We start from the raw sequence: 16,897 nt of genomic DNA on the forward strand, positions 1-16,897 counted from the left end.
TGAGCCGTGATTTGTAGTGGTTTGGGAAGAGACTCTTTGCCCTAGAGCTTTCTTGCCGCTGAGGTCTTCCAGCCTTCCCTGACCCTCGAAGCCCAGAGACCCTCAAGGCAGAAGATTTCAAACATTTTTTACCCTCCACACACATGCGCACGAATGCAGTGTGCACTCATAACTGAAACTAAACATGGCTATAAAACAATATCTACCCCGTTACTATGTGCAATGCAGACTGTTTCTATTCTATTTCACGAAAAAAAATTCTGGTCATGTGGGTAGTGGGTCATTACATCCAGTGACCCACTAAATTGATTTCATGACTCACGGGTCATGACCTCCACTTTGGAAACACTGCTCCACACTGGGTTCCGGGAAGCTCTGGGAGATGAAGGACTTCGAGAAAGTTCTCCCTCTCTTGTTCCCTTCCACTGTGAGGATGCCTTGTTTCTTTCTTTCTTTCTGACTTTCTGTCATTACAAGGGATCAAGGACCAAACTGGGATCTCAAGGGAGAGGTCAGGGGAAATCAACTCAGCCTGTCACTCTAGCAATTCTCACAGAGAATTAACTCCAAGTCTATACCTTGGGGCAGTTCTCGGCTCTTCATTTCCCCATCTCCCAAATTGTTAAGAAAACAAACTATTGCTAGCTGACTGGTACTCAGCAGCAGTCTTGCTGGAAGCTTTTGGTGAATGGCTAGGATGAAATGATTCAGGTTCCTGGGAATAAAGAAGTTCTCCAGGTCACGGTGATGATGCTATTGTGCTACCAAATTCAAAAGTACCGAACAATATATCACCACATATTCTAATATGAAAATAGTGCTTCAAACTAAAAAAAATCTTGTTTTAATTTCTACCTTTGCAACCAAAATCTAATTTATTGAAAATAAAATAAAACAATATCTCAAGAAAGGAAAAGCTAAAATCTTTTAAAATGAATTTTCAACAATAGTAAAATAATGGAAATATCATTATACTTTGAAACCAATATTTACTAAAAATATTCATTCATTCATTCAATGTATCTTTATTACACATCTCTCATGTTCTTAGAAGACATTATACCAGAACTACATTCTTAAGAGCTAGTACGTCAGCTGTTATTTCAATTCCCCTCGATACAGCACTGGCCAGCCCTGGTGCTCTAGTGGTTAGGATTCAGTGCTGTCACCTCATCAGCCCATGTTTGTTTCCCAGTCAGAGAACCACACTACCCACCTGTCAGCCATCATACTGTGGCAGCTGCGTGTTGCTGTGATGCTGAAAGCTATGCCACCACTATTTCAAATACCAGCAGGGGCAGTCATGGTGTCCAGGGCTCAGCGGAGCTCCTAGGAGTGACTAGAAAGAAGGACCTGGCCACCCCCTTCCAAAAAATTGGCCAGGAGAACCCTATGAATAGTAGTGGAGCTTTGTCTGATAGAGCGCTGCAAGAGGAGAGGATGGTGCAAAATCAAGGTAGGGCTCCACTCTGCTGCCCACAGGGTTGCTAGGAGTCGGAATCGATTCGATGGCACTAACAACAAACACAACACTCCTCCTTTACGGCTTTCATAGTATTTCTCAGAATTTCTCATCCACAACATTAATTAATGCACAGATGTGATAAAAGTACTCTATCATATAAGATATGAGGTGACACTCTAAAGATGAAATTAGGAGGGTCAATATGTAATAAACTTACCTCCACAAAGTCATATAAATGTGTGACTAGAGTTTTGAAAACATTCATATTCATTCAAGATTTTGGGAACTTTCAATATAAAATCTCGAATCCAAATTAATTGTGCAATATAGAACTTCTATACTGGAATTGAGAAATTGTCAGTCTCACCCAGGGAGAGGGGCACCCCTGGAGGACAGGCCATGTGGCCCCTGGAGAAGGGTCATATTGTGGCCGGGCAGGGAGGCAGGGACAGTGGGCCTGGGTGCCCAGCCTCCAGATGGCACTTTTCCTTTGTTTTCATCCATGCTCGCTAAGCAATCTGATGACTAGCCTGACCTCCCAGATGCCCTGCCCTGGGATGCAGTTAAATCACAGGGAAACAGTTTGATCCACTTGGCTCTTGCTTTTAACAAGTGGGAGCAGAGCAGCACTCAGACCATGGCTGATTATTCCACACTACAGAGGCACACCCTTCTGAGGGCGCCTCTCAACACCCTGTGAATCTTGAGGCCTTCCGGTTTGGTTGGGAGAACAGGTGCTCCTCACGGCCCCGAGTGACTGCCGAGCACTGTTCCTCTGATCCTTTGCACGGCTCTGTCCCAGGCCTTGCTAGTTTCCTCCCACAAGTGGCTGGTTCCTTCTCAGCTGAAGATCCGGGGCGACAATCTGCAGATCTCAGGAGCTGTCTCTGGGCAGCTCTCCCTGCTCTGCTACTGTGTCCTGTGAACTCCAGCTGCCTCGCCCTCCCCAAGCTCTCAGCTCCTTCTCAGCCCAGGGAGACCACTGGACTCTGCCCTGATTTCCCCTGCCTGCTGCTGGGCCTGGCAAATCTCACCAGGCATTGTGCTGGGGCAATCCATAGGGCCCATCTCCTTTGTTTCCCATCTCTCAGGTAGTGCTCTCCTTCCTTGTCTGATGTCCAGTGTCTTGAAAACTAAGATTTCAGATATTTTGTTCATTTTTTGTTACTGCTGTTTCAGGCAGGAGAGTAAATCTGGTCCCTGTTACTCCTGCTTGGCTGGAAATGGAAGTCTTGGCCTTCCCAAAACTCTGAATAGTAGATGTGGGAATTTGGGGGAACAGCACAGGAATGTCTCCTGCTATAAATTAATAAACTTTCTGTTTTTCTCTACATATGTTTCACTTATTCATCGAATCTCGACTGACCATCTACTGTGTGCAGACACTCCGCTAGGCGTAGGGATACAGCGGCGAACAAATAGCCCTTACCATTCACAATCTCTCGTGAGTCTGGTGAGCATTAGGCAGTCCTGGAGAGTCTGATCATGGAAAACCAGTGCTTCTGGACCTGTGAAGCTCGAGACTAGACCCTGGAACCTGGAACGTGGTGCCTCCCACTCTTGAGGGACCAGTTGGTCTCTTTCTGAGGTCTTCATTTCCTTTTGCTAACTGTAATACTAATTATGTCTTAATTTGTGAAAGGGGAAGTTTCGTTAATTTAGCATCAGTGAGTCTTATTACTTTAATAATGAATCTCATTTCAAAGAATGAAGCACAGAAAAAAGTTAACATTATCTGTTTCTCATTGTAGTAACTGAAGTGTCAGTACCAAGGAAGATATACATATATATAAAAAATACTCACAGGCCATATACATGTATATGTATGTATGTGTGTATATGTGTATACATAGATATGGTTTCTGAATATCTTTTCAGAAGTAACTTTGATGACATACAATGAAGCAGTTTATGATGTATGAAATCATTAAAATCAGATCGCTTTCCTCACAAATCCTAAGATAAAGATCTATAAAATGAATGTTTGCACAAATTGTGTTGAAAAACTAGTGCTATCCATCTGGCAAAGATACACTTAACTCAAGTTATACTTAAAAAGCCAGCATACTTACCATATGTCTCAATAATTTTAAGGTAAAATCTACTTGAAACAAGATGTCTGGGACACATGCACCGTATCGAGTTGCCCAAAAGTTCATCTGTTAACCATTGTTCTGGCAGGGAGCATTGCTTTTTGTAAGTAGAGACTAACTCAGTTTTGTAAAGCTCAACATTTTTTTTTCTTCCATAAAAGGCTGTTCAACTTTGATAAACCTTAATGCTCTTAAAGTTTAAATTGTCTCCAGTGTATAGTATTAAGGAAAAATATTTCAAGGAAAATCTTTAATTATAATTTGCTTTATTTATATATGTAAAACACTGAACAAATGAATATATTACTCCATGGAGACAAAGTGACTTTCCTTTTGAACAGGAACTCTGCTCTGTTTGTTTACTTGGGCAATCTTTTATCAAGTGAAGCCATTTCATAATTCACTTCAGCCCTCTTGTGTACTCTGGGGAACTTTTTCCAGATTCTCTACTCTGATTCAGATCCTTATAATGAAATTTGTATTGAAGTAATAACATAAGATCACAAAAACTATGGCAACAAAGAGGATGGGTTTTAAAGTATGTTTTAAAGCTTTGTTTTCTGAATTGTAGGCCTGAATTAAATCCTACTAAATTACTATTCTGACATAAGGTATAAGTTTGGTGTCCGTGTATATATGTCTGTTATTTTCTCATAAATTTTAACCTAGTCACCCCCTTAACTTACCGAGTAAAAGTATGTAAGCTGCCCCTTCCTACCCTTCAGGAATATTGGGAATACAAATTGAGTGAGGCATGTGAAAAAAGCTTCACGTCATGAGTTGGAAAAGAAGTCTTTCAGTCTAAGTTTTTCTTATCCTTATTATGGAAAGACAAAGCCATATTTGGTGATGTCAGTGGTGTGGGGGTGGGGACAGTGCCAGTCAGAGTCACTGGGATCAGGACTTTTGTTCTGAGAGAACATAAAAGAGTGATCAGATTCAGTTCTTTCTCCCCCGGAGGTCTTGTCAGATCTCCACGCTCCTATCCAGATTCTGAACCAGCAAGTAGAACATAAACCTCCATAGTTTTGTGGTTAAAGAATGGAAATCAGCATAGTGGAAGTAATAATTTTGTGAAAACCAGTATAGAGAATTTTAACAGAGGAGACCAGGGAGAAAAGGAAGTTAGCATGCAAAATAAATGTGCTACATGAGAATCATATACAAAGAAATATAGTGTATTAGTTTACTCTGTTCATAAAATGGGAACTGTGTAGGGAAAAAGCTTTTTCTACCTCTCCTCTCCTCTCCCTCTCCCTTTCATTAATAATTATTGCTCCAAAGGAAAATTTATAAATTGCCTTGAGGAAAAGTCCAAGCTATTTTGTGGCTACTGTGGTTTGATCACACGAATTTCATTCACCACTGTACTTTTTGTATGCTTTCTCCATTATAAGGGAGTGACTTTACCTGAAAAAGAGAATCCATAATATTTGAGAGATTGACCAAGCCTAATTATAATAAAAATTGTGCTATAATTTCAGCATTAAGATTTCAGTGTCTTATATTTGACTCACATGAATGTCCCATAGTTCGTTGTGGGATGTTTTAATGCGGAAGCTGTCCCTGTACTCTAGTTTTGCTTGGTGGGAAGGAATACAATGCTTACCTTCACTGCTCTTTTTGGTGTTTCAGCCAAGATGGGTGGCAGAATTCCCTTGTAAAAACCGAACAACCTATTGGAGAAATAAGAGATTTTATATAAGTAAGGGAATTAGGAAACAGGTACTTCAGCCTTTGTTGATAGATAAAGCAACTAATCTTAAAGTATTTTCAATTCTTCAAAGTAGCACACCAATCACGAAGGCTTCCTTTGTTTTAATTCCAAAGTGGAGAGATTATGAATTGTACGTTTATTAGCACAATGATATTCAGAAGAAGAATAAATGACACGAGACTGGAATCCCTTAGGTAAGTTGCTAAACACAACCACGAGTTGTACTTTAAAGATGAAGATGACCCTCCTCACTCTAGGGATTCTCGAATCTATTTTCTCAGTTGCGTGGTGGATGCCTTCATGCTCTACAGTCCTGCGTTTCCTCCCTTGTGGTAACCAAATGAGGTTAGGGTTATACCTGAGCCCACTAGACTCAAACTTTCAGAGGCTAACAATGTGGGGAAGTCCTCCATCTTAGCTTTGCTAACACAAGGGAACTGACAAGCTCTTTGGCTGTGGAACTAGGGCTCCCAGCCCTGTCCTGAATTAGTCATAATTTTTGACTTCCTTGATGGAGATGGAAGAAGGTCAGGGACATATGTTGCTGACAGAAGAAATGTCAAACTTCCTTGTTGATATGCAATCTCACAGGGCCTGGGACAACTATTGTTGCCAATGTTGAGGGACTTGTCACATATTCAGACATTTTTAGAAAAATAAAAACCAAGAAGAAAACCCCCAAGAATGAGTGCAAAATGCTTATAAGATTTATAAAATGTCTTATTTTTATATATACCACTTATTTCATATTAGATATTAAGATTCAAAATTTTAAATTTATATGCCCTGAATATATATATATATATATATATATATATATAATGCACCCTTCAGTGAGGGGTGCAAAGGGCTTGTCTTACAGCTTCTAAATTGTTAGAGCCTTGAGGGCTGTGTGTGTCTTAGAGTGCTTAACCTAGAATCTTTGTGTGTGTGTGTGTGTAAGCAGGACACAAATATTTGTTAAGCATACAGATTTCATGAAGAAGAAGAAAGGAATCAAATGATCCCCTAATATGGGCTTACTCTGCCCACTATTTTTGACTTAATGGAAATAGAAGCTCTACATTTATAGTGAAAGGTTCTGTTAATATAATTCTGCTGTGTAATTTATATAATTAATATAATTTACATTAGTTCTATTCTTTCTGTGCTGATTTTTCCACATCTAGAAGATTATCCCTGGTTATGGGGGGAAAAATTAAGAAGAACACTTAAGTAAGTAGAGCTTCTAGAACAGACTGTCCTGGTTAATAGACATACTTGAAATCCCATACAACAGAGAACAGTTATAAGAAGAATAGTTGCTCAGCCTGGAGAAGAAAGATCCTAGGGAGAAATATGATACCATGATGGATCCCTTGAAAGGTGAGCATGCAGGAAAGAGATTAGACTTTTCTGTTTGTTTCCAGGTGGTAGAACTAGGACCAAGAAGTAGAAGCAACAAGGAAAGACACATTTTTGGCCCAGTAGGAGCTTAATATAAGGAAGTACTCCTAAGAGAACTATCTAGAGATGGGCTCTCCTGAAAAGTGGTGGGTTCCCCTTTATGGTAGATGGTCAAGAAGTCCGAATGGCCACTTGTCATGGATGCCAGAGACGTACACAGCAATGGGTGTACTTGATGGCCCTCAGGGTTGGTCTACTCCAACCCTCAGATTTTGTTATTCTGAGAAAAAGAACAAGAGGACAAAGGAAAGCGCTTTTCTGAAGAGACAAATTTTGCCTTACTCCAAACTTTTGCCTAAAGAAGAGGGCTGCTTCTCTGGAGGAGGACTGAAGTCTTGTAAGTAACACAGAAGGTCTTCATTTTAAAAATTATGGGAGAAAATACTAAAAAGAGGTGGAAGGCAGGAGAGGAGAGAGGCAGCTGGCAGAACCACAAAGATTTCATCTGAAAAGAGCTGGGAGGTCCAGAACCTTCTGCTTCATGTTGGCGATTCCTCCTTGATGAGTCCTCCTTCCCTTCTCTCTGCTCATTTCCTTTCATGTGCAATCATCACCCCCTCAACCCCCGCCATCCTCCCCTCACCGCCTCCAGCCATCCCACCATCCTCAACTTTCTAACAGTGAATGAACAGCTTTAATGGGAAATTCTCAAGGACCATAGGCAGCCTTTGCTAGCAAATGGGAAGCTAGATCTATCTGCTTCCTTGCATTGTTTTCACAGTATATCCAGGCAATAGTGGACATCTGCAGAATAGTTAGGCTGGTATCTCTTCTGCTGAGAAGTGCCCCACCCACTGGAACCAACATATTAGTACATCATACTGCTTGTAGGCAGCGGTGGATTGGGCACCTCACCAGATGGATCCAAACGGTATTCTGTCTCTTGGCCCCAGTTTATTTGATCTAAGCTAGACCTAGCAGAGTTTTTCTCCAGGATTTTGGAATTGGAACTGAAAAGGTCAGTCTCGCTCTGTGTGGCTGAAGCTCTAAGATATAAAGCTAGGATATCAACAGCAGCCATGTTTTCTGTCATTTGGAGAAAGTCAATCTGCAGCGGTAAAAAAGAAGGACGCTGCCAGTGAGGGAAACACAGAAGCAAGACAGAGAAGAGAAGTCCGGCTCCTGGGAGGGTGACCCTGCGCTAGGATTTCTTTAAGCCTAGTTACATCTCCATCCCTCTTGAATCTTAGCATTTCCCTTTGCTTTTGATTCATCAAGATATCCACTAACATTTATAATAAATTCCTTTTGTTTTTTTTACTTAAATAAGTTTGAGTTGGGTTTACTACTTACAACCCAAAGTCTTGAATCCAGAAAGTAAGCCTCATGGTCCCTACAGCCAAAGAGGCTGTTGCAGTACCGCCATGCCCTCTCACATGATAGCTGAGATGGACACTGCGGCCAAGCAGAAGAGTCACAGCCAAAATTTGAGCAAGAGAATGCAGGCAAGGGCTCAAGCTGAGGAGCTATCTTTCAGACTTGATTAGACAATCACTGAAAGTTTTCCAAACATAAAGTATAATATACAGATTCTAAAACACAAAAAGGAATCACAATGTTTTATGAAGACACTTTTTTTCCTGCTAAAAAACAGATGTTTATACCCACACGCACTGTGTATTCTGCAAAATTTTTCTGCCTTCATGTAGTTTTGGCTTGAAATACAGAGCATGTAGCTTCCCAGGACAATAACCAGGGAAGTTAAGAGGTCTCTGACACCCATACCAACATGCTCTATCCTCGTACTTCTCAAGAAGCAGACACACATTCAGTCTACTGCCGGGAGAAATGGAAAGTGAGATTCTAATGTTGATGTAGCATTAATGGCGGTGCTTTTCCCTGAAAAGACAGTAAAGCCATTCCCCTGGTTTTAAGTTTGACCCACATCAAGCCAACTGGAGATGCACAAGGAACAATGCAGGACCTCCCGTGAAATTAGTGGTGTGTAGTGTGAACTATAGGGCAGCCCTCATATTTTGTTTCTCAAAGTTGTTACTTCTAAAAGTTGTGAGTTTCACCATCCTGTGTAGGAAAATGTTAACTTAGATTTTCATGGATTTTTGTTGATATGGTTATGAGGAAAAATAGTCAAAATTTGTTGAATGCTTACTAAGTAGTGACCACTCAAAGAATAAATATATGCAGGCATATGGACATATTTTAATCTCAGTCAACTCTCCAACCATCCTTTGAAATAGGTCTGATTATTTTCTTCACTTTGCAAGTGAGGCTTATTATCACATCACTGCCAAATAAGGTACTCAGACCAGCTTCCCTTGTCCTCACAGTTCATATTGTTGACCACTGGGCTATACTGTACTGCGGTTTTCCTGGAAATAAGACTATTTTTACAAACACTTTTTAAAAATTTAGTTATTTTTGTTGCAAAAGTGTCTTCTCACTTCTTATTTTAGGAGGCAGAAACGATAATTAAAAATTAGGTTTCTATTTCCTTTCCCACTCAATTGTTTTCAAGTAACATGAAACGCTAGCTGCATAACTGACAGATCTGGGCTGAGATGAACGAGAATACTTTTTGTGAAAGGTTTTGGGTTGTTGATTAAATATTTTCTAGTTGGGTCAGAATGAGAAAAAACAGTAGGCCCTAGGGTAACCTCCCCCTCACCTCGAAACTTTTTGCCCTTAAGAGACACAGCAGGATAATTCTGTCAGGGTGGGAGAAAGACAATGCTCTTTTGGTAATATGATAAAATACTGAAATACTAATACTAAATATTAAAATAAAAACTGTTATTATCCACACAGTCAGTGGGGAGTTCTGTCGGTTGCCCACCCAACAGATACCCACCTCACCCCTCCTTGTTCCTGGGGTGCAGGTATGCACCATCCCCTGTGCTCAGGGAAGAAAGCCCTTCTCCACTCTAGGGGATGAAACAGAATTCTTCAAGCCAGTCATGGTGGTCCCATTCCCTTGTTAGTGAATTCTATCATACGCATGGACATATGACCGAAACCCAGCCCACGAGACCAGTGGTGGGGAGGGATGTATGCTGGAAGTCTCGGATTCCCAGCCTAAGGAAAAGAGGCACATGGGGAAAAAAAGTCTCTCTTCTTTGCTAGCTGTTGTCCTAGCAGCATGAGATGCCTGTATACTGCAGCCAAGTGAGATATCATTGCCCGCAAGCTGAGGATAGCAAGCAGAAATACGGAAAGGCCTTGGACCTTGATGACATTGTTGGGTTGCTGAATTAACCAATCCTGGCACCCTACCTCCGGATTTTTGGCTATGTGAAATTAAAAATAAATTTTAATAATTGAGCTGCTTTCAACCGCGTCCTCTGTTAACCTACAGCTAAAGGCATTCTGATACAAAAAGCCTCTAACACCTCCATTTCTGAAAAAGTCTTAAATTGTAATTCTTAAATCATAATCATGGTGAAGATAGTTGTTAAATGTTAAGCAAAGCATTTAGGAGACTGTGAAAACCATTTAAAAAATCATTTTAGGTTATTTCTTTCAGGAGGCCATCACGCATGAAACCCTATCCCATTAGGGTGACTACCTGTGAGAGGATCCCATATTGCAGATGGAATGTGCAGAAGCTCATAAGCGAGTATGAGGATGGGGCTCCAGGTTTCCAAAGCCGTTAGATCCTGAGGGTTCATATACTAATGGGAGGTTTTGCTCAGGAACATAAGTAGACACAGAGTACTACAATATTGTATCACATTTGTTTTTAATTGTATAATCAAAACAGGCCTTGTATTACTTATGTACATCTATAAAATGAAGATCAAAACTGCATTGCACGTGTTCTTCTCAAACACATGGCTCACCCATTGCTTATTTGAAATACAGATTTGTGCCAAACCCCACGAAATAATTTTACCCCTCATTTCCCTACCACCATTTTTTAAGTGTGAAGCTATTTAACATATTGGGTGGCTCCAAAGTGGCAACCAATGAAAAGATGCTGACTGTATCAAGCAAGGAAATGTGGAATTTCCTGTGAGCTCCAGTTTGTGCCCTATCTGGGTGGTTCATTTATAGCAAGTCAAATCCTGCAAGAAGCCATCCTGCTGGCTCTCATTAGTAGGGTCCAATTTTAGGTTACCTTGATTAAGGTGCAAACTTTAGATGCCCATTGAGATCAGACGGATCCTTAATTAAACATCTTGTACCTGACAACATCTTTAGTCCATTTGGATGGCTGAAAAAAAGTTACTTGGTTTAAGTCAGCTATTGAAATCAGAAGACTTTGTGGTAAATAGTGGGTAGACAGGAGAGGGCTTAACATTCTTAAAATTTGACTCAGGGAGCTGGCCCTCTGGCTTAGTGATTAAGTTCGGCACACTCTGCTTCGCTGGTGGCCTGGGTTTGGTTCCTGGATGCGGACCTACACAACTCATCAGGGGCCATGTTGTGGCAGTGACCCACGTACAAAATAGAGGAAGATTGGCACAGATGTTAGCTCAGGGTGAATATTCCTTGGCAAAAAAGAAAGAAAGAAAGAAAGAAAGACAGAAAGAAAAAAAAATTGACTCAAGTAAAGAAAGCAAAAAGAAGCAGAAACATCACATCTTGTCGGTCCCTCTTTTTTTCCTCTGAGTCACCTCCTTGTTGGGTTTGCTGTTATTTTTCTAATTTAGTATGTAGAAAATGTTTGTTTGGAAGCCATTTGTACCATGGAGTTGGACTGCTCCTACAAGCAGGCTGGGAAATTCCCGAAGTTGCTAGGCTAGTGAGCGGGATTTGGGTGTCAGGAGCAACAACACGGGATCCTCTCTTCTTTGCAGTCTCCAAGGAGAAAAGGAACCAGTGTAGCTGCTTCACGACTGACCTTTAGAGGGAGTCAAACCCTGCCGTCCATCAGAAATGTTATCACAAAACGCAACCGAGAGATTCCTGAGAAATGAGTATAAGAAAACCGGAATAAATTCTCTTCCCGCCTAAGAAAGGAAACGATCAATGTACAAATGTTCTGCCCATGGAAACTGAGGCTTTCCCTGGTTGTCAGAGATGAAGGGGTTTGGGGCCCCAACTGCTCAGATTCATAACTTCGGTCCAGTAACCATCACACTGAATGCCATGATGGAGGTACACATCACCTGAATCTGAAAAGGCCAATTAAAGAAATGATTTCCAAGTGGGAAAGTCATTTTCAAAGCCACCTGCAGCACACTCACACGCAGCAACAAGAAGGATGCTTTCACCTGGATCCCGCTTCTTTGCCAAAAACCTGGCATTCAGCAAGCGTCCAGAGCAGCAATAACACTCACCGGTGAAGCATGAAATAGGAGCGCCAGGGAAAGTGACACCAGATCCCCAGTTGGGGAAATTGGAAAGCGTTAACACGTCTGTGTACCTAACAGAGCACAATTACTACATTTTATTTTGTTTCCATCGTCAGGACCTAAATGAACATCACCATTCAGTCCTGTTCTGGGCACTGATCCAAGCTCATCTTTGGTACAGTTGATTTTGAAGCCTTACAGTCAATCACATCTTCACAATTTGTTCTTCTTTCAGGCTTCAGGCATCCTCCTGATTTCCATTTCTTGTTTGGAAGCCTTGAGTCATCTGTTCTGGCAACATGACCAACCCAAATCAGTCATTTTCTCCAAATTATATTGAAATAGGGATCTTGCTAGTTTGTTTTCTTCCTCCTTCTTTCTTTCACATAATTTTCCCTTTAAGGATCTCCTAATACAAAGCTGATTGAAGGCATACAATATCCTCTTTCTTCTGCTGTTGTCAGATCCAAGTTTCTTACCCACATTCTGCAGCTCTGTAATTAAAGCAATGAGGGCGGCACTCTGCTCCGGGTTCTGAGCGCACAGCTTCCGGCGCTCGATGGTCGTGGATCCCAGGCAGAATCCTGGCCCTGACACTGCACCTTTAGGGCATTATTCTGACATCATTTACACTCTGCAAGTCTCAGTGGTTCACAGAATCCAAATGAAAGAGTGGGGTTTCATGGCTCTGTTATTTGAATTATGTGGAATCTGCAATCTGAAGTTCTCAAAATTGCATGCATCTTGGGGCCATTTTCACTTAGGCAAAGGAGAGAGGGGAAACTATGTATCCTTCAAAGGAGAGGAAAAAAAGCTCGAAAGGAGTAAGTGACACAGATTCTTCTTTTAAAAGCAGCAACTGAACTTCAGGGAATTGTGACAGAACGAAAACTTTAGCTAATAGTCTATCATAAAACTAAGGAAAGTTTTCTGGGCTTCAACTCCTATCAGATCTTGAGGCACAAACTATATTCTTATTACTTTTCATTATAGAGAATTAATTGAATTAAGTTTCTGCATATGGTCCTTGGATATATCTGTTACCCCAAACCATAGCACTTTCGTTATATGCCGTATGGAGGAATTCTTGAAAGTTTTCCTGAACACGCGTTTTCACTGAACTTTCAGCATGATTTTACCGCGACAAACTTTGTTGACGTGTCTAAAATAAACTACAACTTTGATTTTCTAAGATACAAAAGAAATTAGTTTAGCTGTCAGTATCATTTAGGAGGTAGGTCCGTGGCTCCGTTCCCTGGAAAGTTGGCAGGGCGCTCGAAGCACTGCACATGTTGCACAGTTCAGCCCAAGGAAGGCATTAGCGTGATATAAGAACCAGAACCCTGATGGAAAACGCTCAGGAAAGAAAAAAGAAAAAAGACAACTGGGAAGCAACTAACGTGGTAAATAACGTGGGTAGAATGTAGTGTTAATTGTTTCATTAATCTTTAAGTGAAGAGACTTATTTAGAACCGACTATGCAAAGAGTATATTAATTTTCAGTGACGGCAGATTACCTTGCTTATAAGGATGAACACATTTCCATTGGGAAATAAGATCATTTAAGAGCAGTCTTTCACTCATGTCAATGGCAACTACGAAGAAAAGGACTACAAAAAGAAAAAAAAAAAACCAAGCAAACAACTGTATTTCTTGGACCGAGACTGAAAGCCAGGAAAGAGGACCTGATTGTGGAGTCAAAAAGTCCTTCACCAGCCAGCTCCCAGCCAGCTCTCTGCTAAACAAGTCCCGCTGAAGAAATTCCTTGCTCCATCTCGTCACCCCACCCTCTCACCAATCCCCTTTGTCTTACCTCCTCTGTTTCTAATTTCTGTCTTCCACATTCATGGAGTAACTATCATTCATTTATTCACTCTCTCATTCATTCAATATACTTTGTTCCAAGCACTAGGCTAAACACCTTATTCTAAGATCAAATGTTGATACAGTAGTTCCATTGTCCCCAGATCAACTAAGACCTCAATTTTCTCCAAGAAGCTTTCTCTGAGGTGGTAGGCAAAACCTTGATATTGCACCTGCCTGCAATACTTGACCAAGTTGCTGCCTTTCATATTACATTATGCTTAGCACATAGCAGATAATGTTATATTTAATATTCTTCTATTGAAAAAAATGTACTTCCTTATGCATAGACATCTATACATATACATACACATGTATGCATATAGATCCATACACACAGACATGACAGTATTTATATTAATAGTCTGAATGACTTGTACATTTTTAATTGAATAGAGTATGTGTTCTTCACATGCTTGTCATATTTAATTCAGGTTATAAATTGCTCCACAATGGCCACTTCTGTTCTTTATCACCATCCTCTGGCATTTAGCATTAATTCGCTGTTACCAGTGAGAAAAGGCAATATGATGTAGTGGGCAGGAGTGTGGGCTCTGCAGCCACATTCCTTGGGTTTGAATTCTGGCTCAACCTTGTGTTAGCTGTTTACCCAGCATGAAAAACCATTGGCACAAAAGGTGAGCAAATTAATTCCAAAGCATTACTGCTAGAATAGTGATGTTTTTTATGCCAGCTCTCTCTACAAGTGTTTATGGAAATGAGTTAGTACATTGTCGTAAGTAGCCTGATTTAATAGCTTGACCTAGCTGCAGAGCTATATATGACCACAGCTGGGGCAGAAAGCCTCAGAATTTAGAGATGTCCTTCATAAGGGGAACCTTACCTCAGTGTGTGACCCAGTGCCTTAGGAATTCACACCCTGTTGTGGAATTCTGCTACAACCAATTCATACATGTTTGAGGCCAGAGATGTTGTGCAGTAAGTGCACTGAGCAGGCTACTCTCGAAGTCTTAAGTCACATTTGGAAACGCATTAACTCGTTAGGGTCGCCAGTTGTTACAGTAGGCTCCAAAATTAACTTCTTGAGGTGCCCCCTAGTGGTACCAGAGTTAAATGCAACTCAACAATTGTCCCAGCCCTACCAAAGAACAAAGCCATGGACCAGGGCATTTTGTAGGTTACAAATTCCAGTCTGATTTAGCAGACATTCAGTTCACTAAATTAGGTTCCAAAGGAACAGCAGAATAACAGCTTGCACTTTTAACGGAATTGAGACTACTGAGGGAAACTTTAGAAACAAAAACAGAATCCTTGGGCTAAATGCTTTACCACTATTATCCCATTCAATTTGTACATGAAATAGATTCTCTTTCCATTTTATAGACAAGGACGCAGACACTCAGAGAAGTTAAGCAACTTTTCTACTACTCAGACAGCTGTTAGGTGGTGGAGCTGGGATAAAAACACAGGTCTGCTTGACTCCAAAACCTCCACTCTTGAAGGCTGTGCTTGATTCCCATGTTCTCAGGGAGAGAGTCAGAGTCAAGCCCACAGGGAAAGTTCACTCCACCTCCTGGTCCTGGTGCTCCTTCTTGGACGTGTCTCTAAGTGCTCAGGCCCCAGGCTCTGCTTGGTTTCTGGGCGGGGCAAAAACGCTGGCTTTTGAATGGAAGAACAGCTGGGCCTGGGTTTGTATCTCCTTTGGTCATCCACAGCACCAGTTTTTTAAGTGTCTGAGTTCGTATTTAACTGACTAAAACACAAGTTGCACTGAGCTTTCTGGGTTTGATGTCAGTCTCTATGTACTTTGTGGACTTCTGGATGAGCACACTCTTCCAGATGAGCGTGAAAAATTGTTTCCTTCATACCGTGTTATTATCAATGAATAATTAAGGGTTAACTATTTTCCTACCTAACTCCTGCAGTCAATGTCCTAGAAAACTACAAGTGGGATAAGTTACGTTGAATTCAAGACATTTGAAAGACAATGCAGAAGACAGCACTAAGGCTTGGTAACTGGACCTCATCTATCTCTCCCTGGTGATTTCGTCTGGTCTTCTTACTTTAATTATCAGCCATCCACTGCTAACAGTCATACGTCTCCAGTTCAGCCAGTCGCCGACCCAGCATCTCCACTTGGATGTCTAACTGGCATGCCATAATCAGCATGTCCAAAATGAACTCCTGATTCTCCCTCCACAAACTTCCTCCACCCACAATATTCTCCAGATCAGTTAACGGCAGCTCCGTCTCTCCAGTCACTCAGGCCAGCAATGTTGAAAGCATATACCTGCATTCTCTCTTTCTCTTATCCTTCTCTATTACTCTGGTCCCAGCCCTGATCCTGCTCACTTGTGATAACTTCAGAAGTAGTTTCCCTACACTCTATTCTCAAAGCAGTGACAGAATAGTCCTATTAAAATCAAAGGCAGATCGGCACCTTTCTGTTCCTAACCTTTCCATGTTCTGCCATCTCCCTCAGAGCAAAACTCAAGTCCCTCCAGAGGCCCCAGGCAGTCTGCTTCCACCACACTGCATTACACCTTCCGCCTCATCTCCTGTCCCCTCTGCTTGCTTCGCTCCCCTCCAGCCCCACGGACCTTCTTGTTCCTGGGACCAGGCACACTCCCACCCCAGAGCCTTTACACTGGCTGCATCTCGTCTGAGATCCTCTCTCCCACATACCCCCATGGCTCACTACTCACCTCCTTATCCTCTGTACCCATGTGACTTTCTCAGTGAGGCCTGACCTCGCCTCTCTCCTCTTTAAAACAGCAGCACCCTCACCTGGCTGCCACCTTCCTTTCTGCCTGCTTTATCCTTCTTTATAGGACTTATCCCCTTCAAACCTCCTTTACGGTTTGCCCACTTGTTTATCTATCCTTTGCAGCTCCCGCTGGGACGTCAGCTCCGTGACGACAGGGCAGGGCTGAGTCTATTTTATTTAGTGACGATCCCTGGGCCTGACATAGAATAGGTCTTGGCCAATATCTGTTGAGTGAAAGAATAAATGCGGTATAACCCCACTGGCCCAGACTGATGGTATGATGGATGCAAAATTCTATCTGGCATTTTGAACTATTCCAAGATCAATCTC

The 16,897-nt window shown here is 41.6% G+C and overlaps 1 protein-coding gene across 1 annotated transcript in view; it reads right to left on the bottom strand.

Annotated features, from left to right (window-relative positions):
• SLC25A21 (solute carrier family 25 member 21) overlaps nt 1-16,897 on the bottom strand; it is a 438,847-nt gene that overhangs the window by 44,257 nt on the left and 377,693 nt on the right. The window contains exon 6 of the mRNA XM_070629002.1: nt 5,168-5,234. Within this exon, the coding sequence (XP_070485103.1) occupies nt 5,168-5,234 (67 nt within the window). The remainder of the gene's footprint in view (nt 1-5,167; nt 5,235-16,897) is intronic.

Source organism: Equus przewalskii, chromosome 1 (genome assembly GCF_037783145.1).
Source record: "Equus przewalskii isolate Varuska chromosome 1, EquPr2, whole genome shotgun sequence".
Classification (NCBI taxonomy): domain Eukaryota; kingdom Metazoa; phylum Chordata; class Mammalia; order Perissodactyla; family Equidae; genus Equus; species Equus przewalskii.